The 14,327-nt window shown below is 36.9% G+C and overlaps 1 protein-coding gene across 8 annotated transcripts in view; it reads right to left on the bottom strand.

The window, feature by feature from the left end:
- Nucleotides 1-14,327, bottom strand: part of FBXO25 (F-box protein 25) — a 36,790-nt gene that overhangs the window by 7,928 nt on the left and 14,535 nt on the right. For 7 of the 8 annotated variants that reach the window (XM_052809303.1, XM_052809302.1, XM_052809304.1 and 4 more), the window contains 5 exons: nt 11,413-11,505; nt 6,926-7,019; nt 6,002-6,186; nt 3,964-4,146; nt 1,832-1,975 (listed from right to left, as the gene is read on the bottom strand). In XM_052809303.1, coding sequence (XP_052665263.1) covers nt 1,832-1,975; nt 3,964-4,146; nt 6,002-6,186; nt 6,926-7,019; nt 11,413-11,505 — 699 coding nt within the window. The remainder of the gene's footprint in view (nt 1-1,831; nt 1,976-3,963; nt 4,147-6,001; nt 6,187-6,925; nt 7,020-11,412; nt 11,506-14,327) is intronic. The other variant, XM_052809307.1, reaches the window with a different exon arrangement.

The following is a 14,327-nucleotide window of genomic DNA, read 5'->3' as shown; positions in this document are numbered from 1 at the left end:
ATGATTCTCTGAGCTTTATCCAGTCAGGTCTTGAAAACATCCAACGATGGAAACTGCACAACCTTTATGGTGAAACCATCCCCTTGCTTGGCTGTCCTCATGGCAGGCTCTTAGGTTCCTACAAAGCAGTCTTCTCCAGCCTCTCCTCACAGGGCAAGTCCTCAAGCCTCCCTGATTATCTGACCCTCACCTGAACTCCACCCAGTTTATCAGTATCTTTTTTGTATTGGGGACCCCCAGCTCAATGCAGTATCCCAGATGCAGTCTAATGACTGCGACTGAAAAGGGTTAAGGCAGTCAGCACTGGAATGGTGATCTAGTAGGGACTGCTCATCAAACAAAGCACCTATAGAACTTACTGTGTTGTGTTTCAGTAAAAATACAAAACCACAAAATGAGTGCTATTATTCCAGTAGTAGATTGGAGTAGTCAAGGTAACAAGACATCTGCCTGCACAGGTTCACTGCCTCTTACTGCGCACGATCTCTGGAGTTAAACATTTAATTCCAAACACATTTTAGTCATTCCTAATATTCAAGTGCTATACTTTGAATTATACCAAGATCAGAATGAGAGAAATTTACTATAGAAAGCATTAACCCTTTACACAGCAAAGCCAGACAATCCAAACAAATCCAATACCAAAAATGCCCACCTGCATGCATGCTGCGTGCTCACCTTTAAAATTTCCACTTTCAAAGAAAAAAACCAAACAACTTTACCCTACATATTGGGCAACATGATGAAGACTTATTCCACTGTAATGAACAGTTCTTAGTCATTCTTGACACAGGTTCTTCAGCAAATGCCGAGGCTTTTCACAGCAGAAGCCAATTCTGACTACCTGCTTTCCTACTATTAATTTAGCAAAACATATTAGTACCTGGAAGGGCTCGTGTGATATCAAGAATACTCAACTTTAAGATAATATCATTCAGTAACATGCTGCTTCTATGAAAGCTAGCTTATCCTGTTAAACAGCCTAGTTTTCTTCTATGGAAAACAAAAAAGCCTCACACTGACACGCAACTCCTCTTAAAATCACAGAAAGATGACACAAGAGCAACTACTCATTTCTGTGAATTAGAATATGAGTATTTTCCAAGATTTCTCAAACATTTCTTGCTCTTTGCTGTCCACTTAGCACTACCCATATCTGGTCTTTGAGCTGCAAAATTAAGGATGTCTCACTAACTAGAAGACCAGGTTATAGTGCAACAATAAGTAAAAGCAGGACTATGTGTTCACACACAAGTTAAACATGAAAATGCCCTACAGAAATTAAAGTCATCCTGTAAGACAGAATATGCTTCATGGGAAACATCAACATAAAGTGCATTTTGAATGAAGCTTCAAACATTCCTCCAAGCTTCATATGGGACAGAAGCAAGACTATAAAAATACAGAGTTTTACACCAATGTGGTAGAAATACTATAGTAGCAAGTTCTCATCAGAGACGTACTGGTTGCCATGCCATGATTAGAAAAAGGATGTCATAAAATGGCTAACTTCATACAAGTTCCTAACAACTTTGCATAAGATTAAATAGACAGAAGATAGAGTGCAACTCTTTCCACACTGCCCTTTTCCTTGCAATTCTAAGTATTGAGGTTATCAGGTATCAAGAGATAAGAATGCTAGATAAAGAACAACTTTGGAATTTAATACTGATTTTATATGAAGTTTTATGTATTATTTGAAAGTCAGATATTAGTTGTCCAATCACATTTCACATGAGAAAGCTGACAAGATGATCTTAATATTTCTTCCCTTTCAGATTACCAGTAGCTGTTTGAACTTATTTCTGATGATCTATTTCAAAGCTCTTACCTTCCAAAACAGAATACTACAGTGTCGACAGAAGTGCAAGGTGTCCCCATACTGTTCCTTTATTGGGTAATATTTCTGAAGTGCAAAGTACATCAGCTTCCAGTCAATGTGACCTTTCTCTGATGGAATCAAATGCCTACAAAACTGGACATAAAATTAATAGCTTTCTTTAAAATTGCTAAAGAAGTAGTCAAATCAGGTAAAGGACTGGAGGAAAAAAAAAAAAGTTAGTTAAACTGAAGTTTTGTAACTGGAATTCTTTGAAATCAATAATCTGACATCATATATCTGCAAAGCAGTGAGAGAGATCTGTCCACAAAACAAATGGAAGGTAAGACATTAAAAATAGGAGGGTGCATATTTGCCAAGAAAAAGTAGGCTGTACAGAGCTGATCTAACTACTGTCTTGAAATTATTCTAATTATAGTCAAGAACCATATAACAAAACCAATCTTTAGAGCCCTAAGTAATTAATTTTATACTTAAAAAAAAAAAAACTCAGGAATGAGATTAAAAAAATAACTGTGCGTTACAAATTGGTTTTCTGTTAATACAGTAACTATGGATTTAAATAATGCTTTTTCTTTCATTTTAAAAGTATATACATGATCATTTACATATGATCTTTCTAAAGGAGAGAAGTAATCAGTGATTGATGTACTTCTTGAGGACATAATCTCCATGTGAAGATTAGCTGATGCACGATGGCTATTTCTCTCCAGTTTTAAACACAGACAAGGTTTATTAAGTATGTATTTGTAAAAGGCTTTTGTTCCACTCAGTGTAGATTAATGCTAATACATTAAGGGCATTCTTCATTCAGAAGACAGCTCCTAGATGGGGAGAATAGCACTGCCTTTCTGATTTCAGCTACACTTTGCTTCGTTTCATAATAGCTTCCCTGTGTAGAGTTCTTGTTTTTTTCCAAAAGTGCTCTTCAGATATCAAGTATGTTTTTGTGGTTGTTTCAATGGTTCAACAAATATACTGCAGAGGACAGGAAAAACAACCTAACATGATTCTGTAGCTTATTAAGGTAGTACACTTTTAAACAGAAAAAGCAGAATTTTATATTGGAAAATAAATAAAATCATTAGATTTCTATCATTAATAACCTAATAAGAAATTGAAATGAACATTTAGGAATGCATTGGAAACACTGTGTACAAGTGTCCTTTATAAGGCACAGGGCTAGCTAATTCTACTGAAATGCTTAAGTGATCTTTTTCCCAGCATTACCTTAGTATTACAGCTTCCTCTCCAACCAGTTTTGTCACCATTCAATAGAGCTTACCTCATCTAGCCTCAAAATCCACTCAACTGCTACATTAAGATTAAACTTCTTATCCTTGTAACTTTACCTTGCATTCTTCTGAGCTGCTTCTGGAGGAGGGGTCTGCAGTCTGCCTTTGTCTGTCTATATTCTCCGTGAAGTTAATTCTAAAGCCTTTCATCTCACCAAAATTCTTATTTGGGCCAACTGCACATGAGTTAATTGAGTTTCACTTCTACCTTTTCTGTTACAATAATACTTAATCTGGCAGTCACTGACCAAATGGTACCACTTCAACCTGTCAGATTTAAGAATGCATATTTTCACTTCCTCCAGTCTGGAATGTACTAGGTTTTTAAATTTCTTCCTCCAGCTCGGATGAGGTAACTTCTATTTGCATAGCTTTATGTTCACCTAGTCTGATTTTGTCCCAGCATATATTACTGTCAGAAAATGGAGACAGTTCTGGAGGCATTCCTAGATTACTTTGATGCTTATTGTGAGGAAATGACAGAAGAGTACCATTTCTCTTTTTGTTCTTAATTTCAAAATCTCAAGCATTTGTTCTATTGCTTTCGCAAAAATCCAATTTTAGCTTCAGTAGACTGTTCATGTAGCCTAAAAGTTTGAGCAATCTGTCTGCCTACCTTGGTTAGTAAAACAAGTTCTACTTTAGGTATTAAAATTAGAAACTGAATACAATTTTTAGTATGAACCAAGCCCCCCAGAAGACAACATTTTCACTACTACTGCACACTGTCACATTTTTATCTCAGAAAGGGCGAGTTCACACTTCATTATTAGTATAACATATCGCAAAGAGGAAGGCCACATTTATGCAAATGATAGCATTTATTACCTGCTTTTCTGCAAAATGGTACTGGCAGAGTTTTTTCCACAACTGTCTGTCTTCACTGAGCATGTATAAAGTTGGGGTCACTTGACCCAGAGTAATAATGTCCCAGCCATCAGAGAACCTATATAAGATGTTATTCAGCATATGGAGAGGGAGATCGCTAAGCGTAAGACCATTGTTGACTTGCTGGAAATAAGAGTTGAAAACTTTTAACCACAAAAATTTGACAGTATAAGGTACAAATAAGATTCTTACTTTAGAGGTATCTTCAGGTCTCAGTTTAGTTTGTACAAAACCATTGAGTAATATCTATGTTAATTCTGTGATACTTTGACTACTTGGCTACTGTTATTCTCTAACTGCTGTTGTTGAAAACTTAAATGACTACAGGTACAGAAGGAGCTACAGACTGTAGCATTATAACTTATAGCTTTCCTACTGTTAAAATAAACATATCCTAAATTCTTTATTTAAATTTCAAATAAAACACCTCTGTTCTCAGAAAATAATTCAAGAGTATACAGTCTTGAAAACTACAATATATTCAATTCCACCTTTCAGAGAAGTGTGCTAAAGCCCTAACTATAATAAAGGTATGAACCATTTATTCATAATTTGTAAGATAACTACAGTTTCCCAATTTTTATTAAGAAACAGAGCACATGTCAATTTGCCTTATGACAACTAGAGTACAGAATATAGGACTGAAGAGAGATAGTTCCTGTCATACGTAAATGAGGAATTCTGCAGGGGGGTGACAGATCAGAGCACTGAGAAAGTTTTCATTGAGAGTATACACCCCTGCTGAACTTTAACAGGGTAACCTACAGCACAACTTGTACATGACTGAATCTGGAGCCTCTGCTGCCAGGTGGCACAAAGCCCAACACAACACAGCTGGAGGCAGTGTCCCAGCTGGTGAGGGAGGGAGTGTGGGCAGCTGCTGGCCCCAACTAGTGGAGCTGCCCAGTCGTAAGGCACTGGCAGCACAGCAGCTGTACTCCAGCAGGCTCTCACTTATGTCAGTTTATTTCGCAACCATTCATCTCACTTATAGACTAGACTTTCCATAGTATCATCTATTATAAACATCTCTGGGACTATCATTCTGTTCAGGAACGTGAGCATTACAGATGCAAAATTTCTCATTGGTTATTTCAGCTAACGTAAAACAGCTCAGATGGGAAGTGGGACACTGGAAATAAACACAGCAACTGCAGTGTCTCAAAACTGTCTATGCTGTGGTTGCTTGGCATATGAAAACTTCTGAGATTGGGTTCCCCATTTCTCCTTTCTATTCCAAAATTAGCTGTTTTTTTCAGATACCCAGCACACACAACAAGGACAATTTCAAAATTTCTTGGCTGAAAGCAAACAGATGAAACAGCTGTATGACTTTACTGTGAGCAATATCTTGCAGCATTTCTTCCTCCAGGAGTAACCCAGACAGGTTAAAAAGACTGCCTGCTTATCATCAGAAGTTTCCACTATAAACACCTGGAACAGTGCATACCACATGCTTTGAACAAAGTCACATGATCAGAATCCAGATGCTGAAGTCGTTATCCTTTTTTTGCAAAAAGCAACTGTGCTAATGAATAAAGCTGTAAAATTGCTACTTGAATGTTTTATTTCTGTTTTCTTGACCCACCTCCGAGATTCCTTTTAGATTTTTATTTCTTCAGTAGTAGAAGATTTACTTTTGAATTAAAAATTGGTATTTTTTCCATCTCTATCTGGCAATATAGAGACAAACATTCTGAAATTTATTTGGGTGAATAAAACTATTACATCTATACATCTCTACCACAAACCAACAGTACAGGCACTGCAGCAGCCCTCATTAGAAAAGAGCTATTGAAACATTAGAAAATTAAGTTGATTGCATTTCATTAATTTCATATTACTTCTCTAAAAACAAAGAAAACAAGTAAAACTGTTTAAGATGTATTTGAAACTTTGTTCACTTACAAATCATAAACCAACATTCAATATAACTGCCCTCCCTCAATTACTTTTTTAGCATGATTTAATAATATACCTTGTTCATCTGAAGGTTTTTTAGTTGTTGTTGCCACAGAAGGATAGTTTCTAATCGGCAAATCCAAATATTGATGTTCCCTACCAACACAGATTTTCCTACTCCCCTAATCAGTATACAGAGAGTAGAACTCAGATCCTGTAGAAGATCTTTGATTAATCGTGGATTATATTGGTCTTCCATGACTGGAAAACAAAACAAACCAAAACAGAATTTTGGTTAACTCGGTTAACCAAGCTAATGCAGTTAGCTCAAGCTAATCAACGCTTTAGATGAACTAATTACAACTGAACTGTGTACAAATAGCTGCCCTAATTCCCCACCATGACATTTATTAATGCTGCTCCTTAAGTGCAAGATCAATAATTAACAGTATCACAGGCAAATCTGATGTAACATTTCATGCTATGCATTTAATAAACATAATGCTGAACAACTAGTTATAAATCCAATTTGTTCTGTTCAAAGCTGATAGTATTACATCTCCATTTAGTGTGGTCACCAGAAATTTTTTTTTCAATATTATTTAATAGCTTTTTTTGAAATAAACAATGAAGAAAAACAGTTATGTACTTTAAATCTCAGTACATCATGCAAACAGAAAACCAAATGTTACTTATCTAAAAGCTTTCACATTTCATAAAGACTGTAATTTAATAGTAACCAATAGTTTCTGAATAGAATCTAATCGTCATTTAACTTCACCAATCTGTTTCAACAAACTTGATTCAATAATCAAGAGAAAACAACTTACTGCTACTGTGGGATGGGAAGTATGAAACCTTTCACTAATTAAATATGCTATTGCTTTGCCTTACAATGTAAAAATGGTAATAAGCTAACACCCCCCCCCCCCCCAATCAACTGATGCTTAGTCACAGCAATTAAATCTGAACAAGCAGAATATAAAACCTTAGGTCTTACCCTTCCGCACAATTTTGTCCAAAATGTTAAAGTAGTTCTTCTGTGCTGCACCGCTCAGTGAAGTTAACTGGGATTTTGCAATTAACTGCAGAAGCTAGGACAAAGAATTAAAACTCAGAAGAACGACAGAAGTAAAGGATGGTTTCAAACACGCACTTTCAGTACATACATTCACCTACAACAGCCTAGAGCACTGCAACCATACTTCAAGAAAACATAACTACAGAGTTCAGAGAATGAAACAAGACAAACATGGAAAGCTTTAGGCATTCCCACTGACATCCCATGAACAACTCATGAAGCGATATACATTTTCAAAATACTGTACAAATACAAGTGTTTATCTCTGTGATAGAGCACATGACATAACTGTAACAAAACAATGGAGGGAGTCTGTTTCGGAGGCTCACAAATAGGAATGTGGTCTTTGATGTGGCTGGGTCCTGAATGCCCTGACAGATTTGGTGGCCAGGAACATCACTCTGAACTGATACCAACTACCAGACTTCCAATTTCTGAGTGAAAGTATCATACTGGTCAAACCAAGGTGTGATAGACTTAGTGCACTACTTTCTGCTGATGGAGAGGAAATGCAGTATTTTACTTAAACTGAGGAAAAAAATTCTGTGTTACTCCCACATTCAGGACCCTGGTAGAAGAAACCACCGTAATCTAATAATGAGTAGTATACATACTATATTAGTAACTTTCCCTTAACTATATAGTAAGGATCTCCTAGCTCTCCACACGTTTCTCTGTGGAACCACTGTGAACAGAAGAGTGGTGAGAACAGTGGGAATAGTCTAGGGGAAAGTAACCAGAATAGCTGAAGTTCTTGCTGCACATGAATGCCAAGCTATAGCTACTAGAGGCAGCCCTCGCTCCATTCTGACACCTTTGCTTTTACATTTTAGATTCAGTTTTGTAGCTGATAAGGCCCACCGCGTCTTCAACAAAAAATGGTCTTATATTTCATACTAAAAGAGAGACTTTGATGTTACGACAGTATTGCAACGTTTTGTAAAGCTTTGTGCCACACTTCTATTGTGATTCATAATGCTGAGTTCCGAACAAGTGTTCTCAAGACATCGGAAAGGGAAAGCAGGGAGCAGAAACCAGCATGCCCTACAGAGTGTTCGAAAGACTAACCTGCAGACCTGTGCTTTGTAGGACAGCATCAACTATTGACACAAAGGGTGAACAAAGACTAAGCCTGCCAAAATTTATTTTGTATCTCCATTTCTAAAACTGATTTGACACTACACTCAACATTCATTTTCCTTTGGAGGAAGAGAAAATACACCTGTTCTCTCCCTAATAATGTTCCTTCTGGCTTCTCTGCATGATCCCTGAAAAAACATGTGCTATGAAAGGAGGAAATAATTCTCCTGATGTATTTAAATACAAGAAATCTATAAATAGAGTTTTTGAGACTAGATATCAGGACCTCTTTCCTGGCGTTTTCAAAGCCTTTTAGTTTGATTAATAATTTAGAGCACACCTAGACGTCTCTGGCAGTTTGCCAACTCAAGCAAGTATGTACATTTCTCTTGATTAATTAAAAAAAATTCAGTTATGTCACTCAGACTAGAGATCAAAGAAAAAAATTTCACCTGGCTGATTTTAATGAAGATTCCCATTTCAGTGAAGCTTAATATGCAAGGATTAAGGCAGTTTTAGCAGGTGCATGAGTACAAGCACCTGACACATGAGTTCAGTCTTACCAATACATGCATAGCCATGGCTTATGTTGTCTACTAGAGATTATAACTTTGAATGGATCAACTGTTTATTCAAATAGAAACATTTTGGAAAAAAAAAAAAAAAGACCATCCATATCAAACTTAATGTATCAGACGTTTAACAGCTAAGAAATTATCATTATACTACAGCACAAACAAGTACAGGAAAACAGCACCTCCCCCAACTGCCCACCCTAAAAGGGTCCTGGGCAGACATCTATATTAAATTTTAATAATGATTGAGAGGTTTTTAGTTAGTTAGAGAATCAAAATGGATCATCTTGGTGGTCTGGGATCAAAGAAGAGCTATCTACTAGGGCTTGGTATTTAAAAAGAAGTCTTCTTGATTTATATCTTGCTATCTTAAATGCAAGAAGCAGAACAACACACATAAAAGTAATCATCATTGTGTTCATGCATAACTAAGAACAATTCTTAGAGAAGATATAGGAACTGCTGCACCGCATTAAATGAGATGTAGATGAAACATCTCCACCATTAGAAACTTCAGGGAAGTAAATGAGAACTTGTATAAAGCAGATAAGTATGGGATGACCTGCTTCTTACATGTCTCAGATGCAGACTGGGTTAAAACCTGATCGAGCAGATTAAACATAATTTTTAAAAACTTGTTGCAACTTCACATATTACTGACATCCACACAGATGTTTTAATTTGTTAGATACACCACCACAAATGTTTCTCAAGTCAACAAGTTCTATGGCTACAGAATGAGCAGCAGCTGTCATTCATATTGATCATGTTTATTAGCAGCTCAGTAACTTCTAAGGTCTTAGATGTACAGTTTCTGTACCTGTTGATAAAAGTCAGCTTGCCTCCATCACCTCAGAGGAGCTGATGCAAAGATAGAATTATAATTTTTGTAACTGTAAAACAATTCTAAAATTTTAAAAATTTCAAATAGATTCTAAAATGTTAAAAGGATTTTGGAAGTGTGCCTCCTATTCTAAATCCACCCTAATTTCTTAGGGTCTACCATTACTATAGTAACAGTTTGGATCACAAAGCCAAATTTCTGAATTTTAAAGTATTGCTCCTTTCTCAACAATCTTAAGCCTAACTAAACCAGCCATTTTATTTTCTTTGGCAAACAAAAGAGAAACTGGTCAATGTCCTTATCTTAGACTTTGCACTTTGTTCCGATCAACTGTTTTGAGCAACCCAGCTTAGGCACTGCAGCATCTAAAAAACATGTAAAATTCTAGTTCTGGATTCATTCTGCCTGCTCACCATTCAAGTGAGGCACTCAAGGTTGGCACCATTTATAACACAAATCACCTTTTTTAGATGCTTTTTTTTCTTCCTACTGTTTGAGGCTGAAAAGTCTTGGGAAAGATCAAGGTTCTCGTTTCTGCTCTCAAAACAGCATTAAAAAGCAATGTTCTAAACGACAATGCATATATAGACAAAAAAAATCTACAAAGGGAATAAAATAGGCAAGTATCCTAACCACTTGCCTTGAAGCAAATCCTTTTTGCTTTGTTTCCTTTGGTCCCACATATCTTGTTTTTCTGGAAGTATAATACACTGTCTCAGCTTCCCAAGGATGGGTAGAATGTGTTTTCTCTCCAAATACTCCACGGCCTAGTGGTAAGGGTGTTCTCCTGGTATGTTTATTTAATTTGATTTGTGACTTTGAGTTCTGGATGCATTCCAACAACTACATTATTTGTGAACAGCCTCACCACTGAACTGAACTCTAGTCCTGATATGTCTCACGTTTTGAGCTTCTCTAGGAGTTGGGACAAGCACTTTACTATCTCAAGTTAGATGACAAAAAAAACCCCAAAACAACAACTTAGGGCTAGAGAAAGATCAATACCTCCCAGAACAGGTATTTCCAAGTAGGCAGCTGGTTAGGCATTGAGAAATTAAGGCATAACATTATGTGGCTCCCTAAAGTAAAAGTTACGTAGTTTTGGAAAACAGGCAGATAGCACCATTGTCCAGAATTTACAGGTTCCATGCACTCAGTTCTCAACTTAAGACTAGACGTGACCCAGGGAAGCTAACATAGTAAGAAAGGGACTTTCCAAGGAATCATGAGATTAGTATATCATAATTGTTTCTATAAACTTCATCCACTACGTTATTTGTAAAAGACAACAACTTGCAACAAAACTAATTTCTGGAAGAAAAAAAAAAAAAAGGGAAGACTGAAAAAGCTGCAGTCTCAAGTTTTAAGGTATGTTAACAAAGGTAAAAGCATATATATCTTGTCCTAGATAAAAACAAGTGTGCAATGAATCACAGGACTGTTAAGAAGCTGCAGAAGAAACAGAAACTGCAGAATAATTACACATCAAATATTCTTCTGGAAATTGCTATTTTAAGCATATTTAAGATGTAGTAAGTTATATTTAAGATGTATTACACTTTGCTATTTTTGGTTGTATAAGAATTATTTTGCCTTTAAAGAGAGTTCACTACCCAGACTGATGAACAACAACTGAAACTACCATCAGTGTTTCCCTGTAAATACATAGCATACTGGCCATCACCATACTCCTCAAGCTATAGGCTTTCATTGAGCAACGTAACGAGTTTTCACCAAAGAAAAATTACTCAGTTTAAAGTTGCTTCATGCAGTATAAATTACATATGAACAGGATATTTATACGGTCACAAATCATCAGCTGTTCAGTGCAAAATGATTTCTTTTGTACACATAGGCATATCAGGAAATGTATTTTTAAAATATGCATATAAAAATAAAGAGCTTACTTTGACTACGTAATTGAACCTTCTGATGTCCTGAATTGCACTTGAAAAGTCTAAGCGGTTAAAAGCTTCTCCCAAAGTGCAATAGCCATGTCTCTGAGAAGAAGAATAAACACACTTTAAATGGAAAGAAACAAAGATAAAATTGAGGAAAATATTCAGAAAAGCACTCTGCCATTCAACTGATGCTTATGTATACCATGCTCCCTGGAAGTATAATGTATCTGGACTGAAGATTTATTTGATTTCTTTTAACAAATGAAACCAGATATGCTATTTGGAACTAACAAGTACGTAGGAAATATTACTTGACAGGAAAGCCTTTAAATTCATACTAATCATACAATCTGTAATCACTGGTATTTGAGTGTTCTGGGAATCTACTCCACTATTGCATGGCCACAATGCTGGCACTCATGGCCACCACACTCCCCATTTGCCTCAGCACAAGGTAGAGCTTGTTTGTACAGCAGTCTGAGCTTACAACCATAAGCGTTAACTGACTGAGTTTATGTTCATATTTGAGGGTAAGAACAGAGCTACTTGCTCCTGGGACTGGAAGAACAAATGGTCTCAACGTACAGAATTTATTTTCTGGGTGCTGGAAGTTTAGGCACAATTTTTCTTAGGTACCAAGAGCAAGAGCAATTGCATTTTCTTTTGGTACTTCTGCACAGGCGTGTTAAGGTGAAAAATGGAAGTTTCAGAGGCTGTTGTGAACTACTTAAGGTGGTAGTAGCAGCCCGAAATGACATGGGATCACGTAAGCTGAGTAAATTTAGAGCCACAAAGCCACACGGGAGCCTTGGAGCAAATATAATGAGGCTAGAAAAACCCTACAACTGGTGAAAGATATACTTGCAGAGCAGTGTGCTAGTATGGCTTATCAACCCAGGGACGGAGGGGGATAAATAATTATTTGAAGTTCATTCCTAGACAGACTTCCTCAGTGAATTATGTGATGGTGAAAAGATGGCAGTACAACTTAACGTTCCTTTCTGTAACCCAGTGAAACCTTACCCTGGACGTACCCCACTGGGACATGAGACAGTTAACTATTCACTGCAGAGTGGTAGCAATTACTGCCTAATGGTTAATGACTGAATTCAGGACTGTACTGCTTGCTCATCCAGTTAACATACCTGAGATCCAAGCACACTGCACACTTCACAATATGCACAATTTGGTTGGCTAATAGCAGTGAATTAACACTTACAGACAATAGAACTTTTGTTGAAATTTAAATATTTGTGGCTCTTCTCTGGCTAAGCTGTTATCAAAAGGCCATGCTTAAATACATTAACGAGAGGTACATTTCCTTGAACAGCTGGAAGGAGATTTCTATGAAGCTTCAACTCTATCTTTCCCAATGAACCATCACGATAAAATTACTCAAAGAGCATCTCCTACTTCATTTCAGCTATATACCTGCACTTGTTTTGGTTTTCTTTATTTTCAGTGCTCTCCCACAGCATGTTTCACACATTTCTTACCAAGACGTTCCTAGTCTTGTCATTTTGCCCTAAAATTCAGTATCCAGTTTGGAAAAAAGCTTCCTAGTTGGAAGACAGCCATTTTGAAATCAAGTAAGATTACAACCTGTAAGGACAACTAGAGACTCTGTAAATTATGTTTTAGATTAGCTTAAATTGTTGCTCTGAATTTTTTTGTTCAAGTATGCTTATTCCTTGCTACTTTTTCATTCTGCTACTTAACGTCTAGCTTTTTACTTTAAACTTTTCAATTTATATAAGGAATTATTTGAAAAAGATTAGTGATTAATTCTAACCATCCCTGTTTTGTTTTTTCTATTTTTTTTTTTTAAACAGGAATGGTGAATGGTCCATTACTAGAAGACAAAAGCAGTGACAAGAATAAGCTAATTTGTACACCAAAATATTTTGTCCACTCTGAACAGACAAGAAACCCAAGCAAATAATCATACATCACTAGTACACCAACTCCTGCACAAGTCGAGGCGGGGTGGGAGGGATAATCTCAACATACAGGTTATGAAGGATAGCAATGAGTGATTTTAGGCAATTTGTGTTTTCGCCTGAAGGTAGTTTGAAAACTCAGCTTAACAACCTTACCATTCAAAACACCATAATGACTGGTGACAGCCTGTTATCCCCCCTTCCTTCTTACCCTAAATTTGAGATGGCACAAAGGGAAAGAGCATGCTTGAGACTTTTGCAGACCAATGTAAGTAACTACATCTATCACAGATGAAGATAAAACTGGGAAATAGGGCTATGAATCCAGTAAAAGTCTTTGTAATACCCTTCAGGTGTAGAAGGGCAGCCTCCAGGTCCTTGGCCTGCAAGGTGAAGTCCTCCAGTGTCTCCTCTATGTAAGATCTCTCCACAACACCATGTTCTTCCCAAGTACAGAGCTCTTTATGGTCTCTCAGCTCTAAAATGCAAAGCCAACTTTTGCTTGCATGGCTAGGGTCATCACACTCACCTCCTTCCCTCTCTCCTGGCTGGCGTTACTGTGTGGATGACAGACATCCTTACAGGTCTCCAAGTTTCACCCATCCCAGAAAACCACAGGAATCAACACACAAATGAAACTCAGACTTCAAGACAGTTTATCTGTACATACGATGGATGTATTTTAACTCTTGACTTTCCGAGAGGTCATTCCAAGATCTTTCATGTTCCCTTCACAGTTGCATGATACAGTTTGTATCCCAAACTGAAAGCATCTGGACTTTGTGGAATACAAAGGTCCTCTTTGTAAAGTTTGAAACTGAAGATTTACTTACTTATATTCAAATTTACACCAAGATTCCAAAATACCAGGTAGCTGCCTGCAGTCGCCTCCTTTGAAGACATTACTCTGGTTTTGCAAATACTTTCAATTTTAGTTCAAAGGCACACAGTACAGATAGAGAAAGATGGGCTTGGAAAAGT

Source organism: Harpia harpyja, chromosome 15 (genome assembly GCF_026419915.1).
Source record: "Harpia harpyja isolate bHarHar1 chromosome 15, bHarHar1 primary haplotype, whole genome shotgun sequence".
NCBI lineage: Eukaryota > Metazoa > Chordata > Aves > Accipitriformes > Accipitridae > Harpia > Harpia harpyja.
This window is presented reverse-complemented; position numbering and strand designations above follow the sequence as displayed.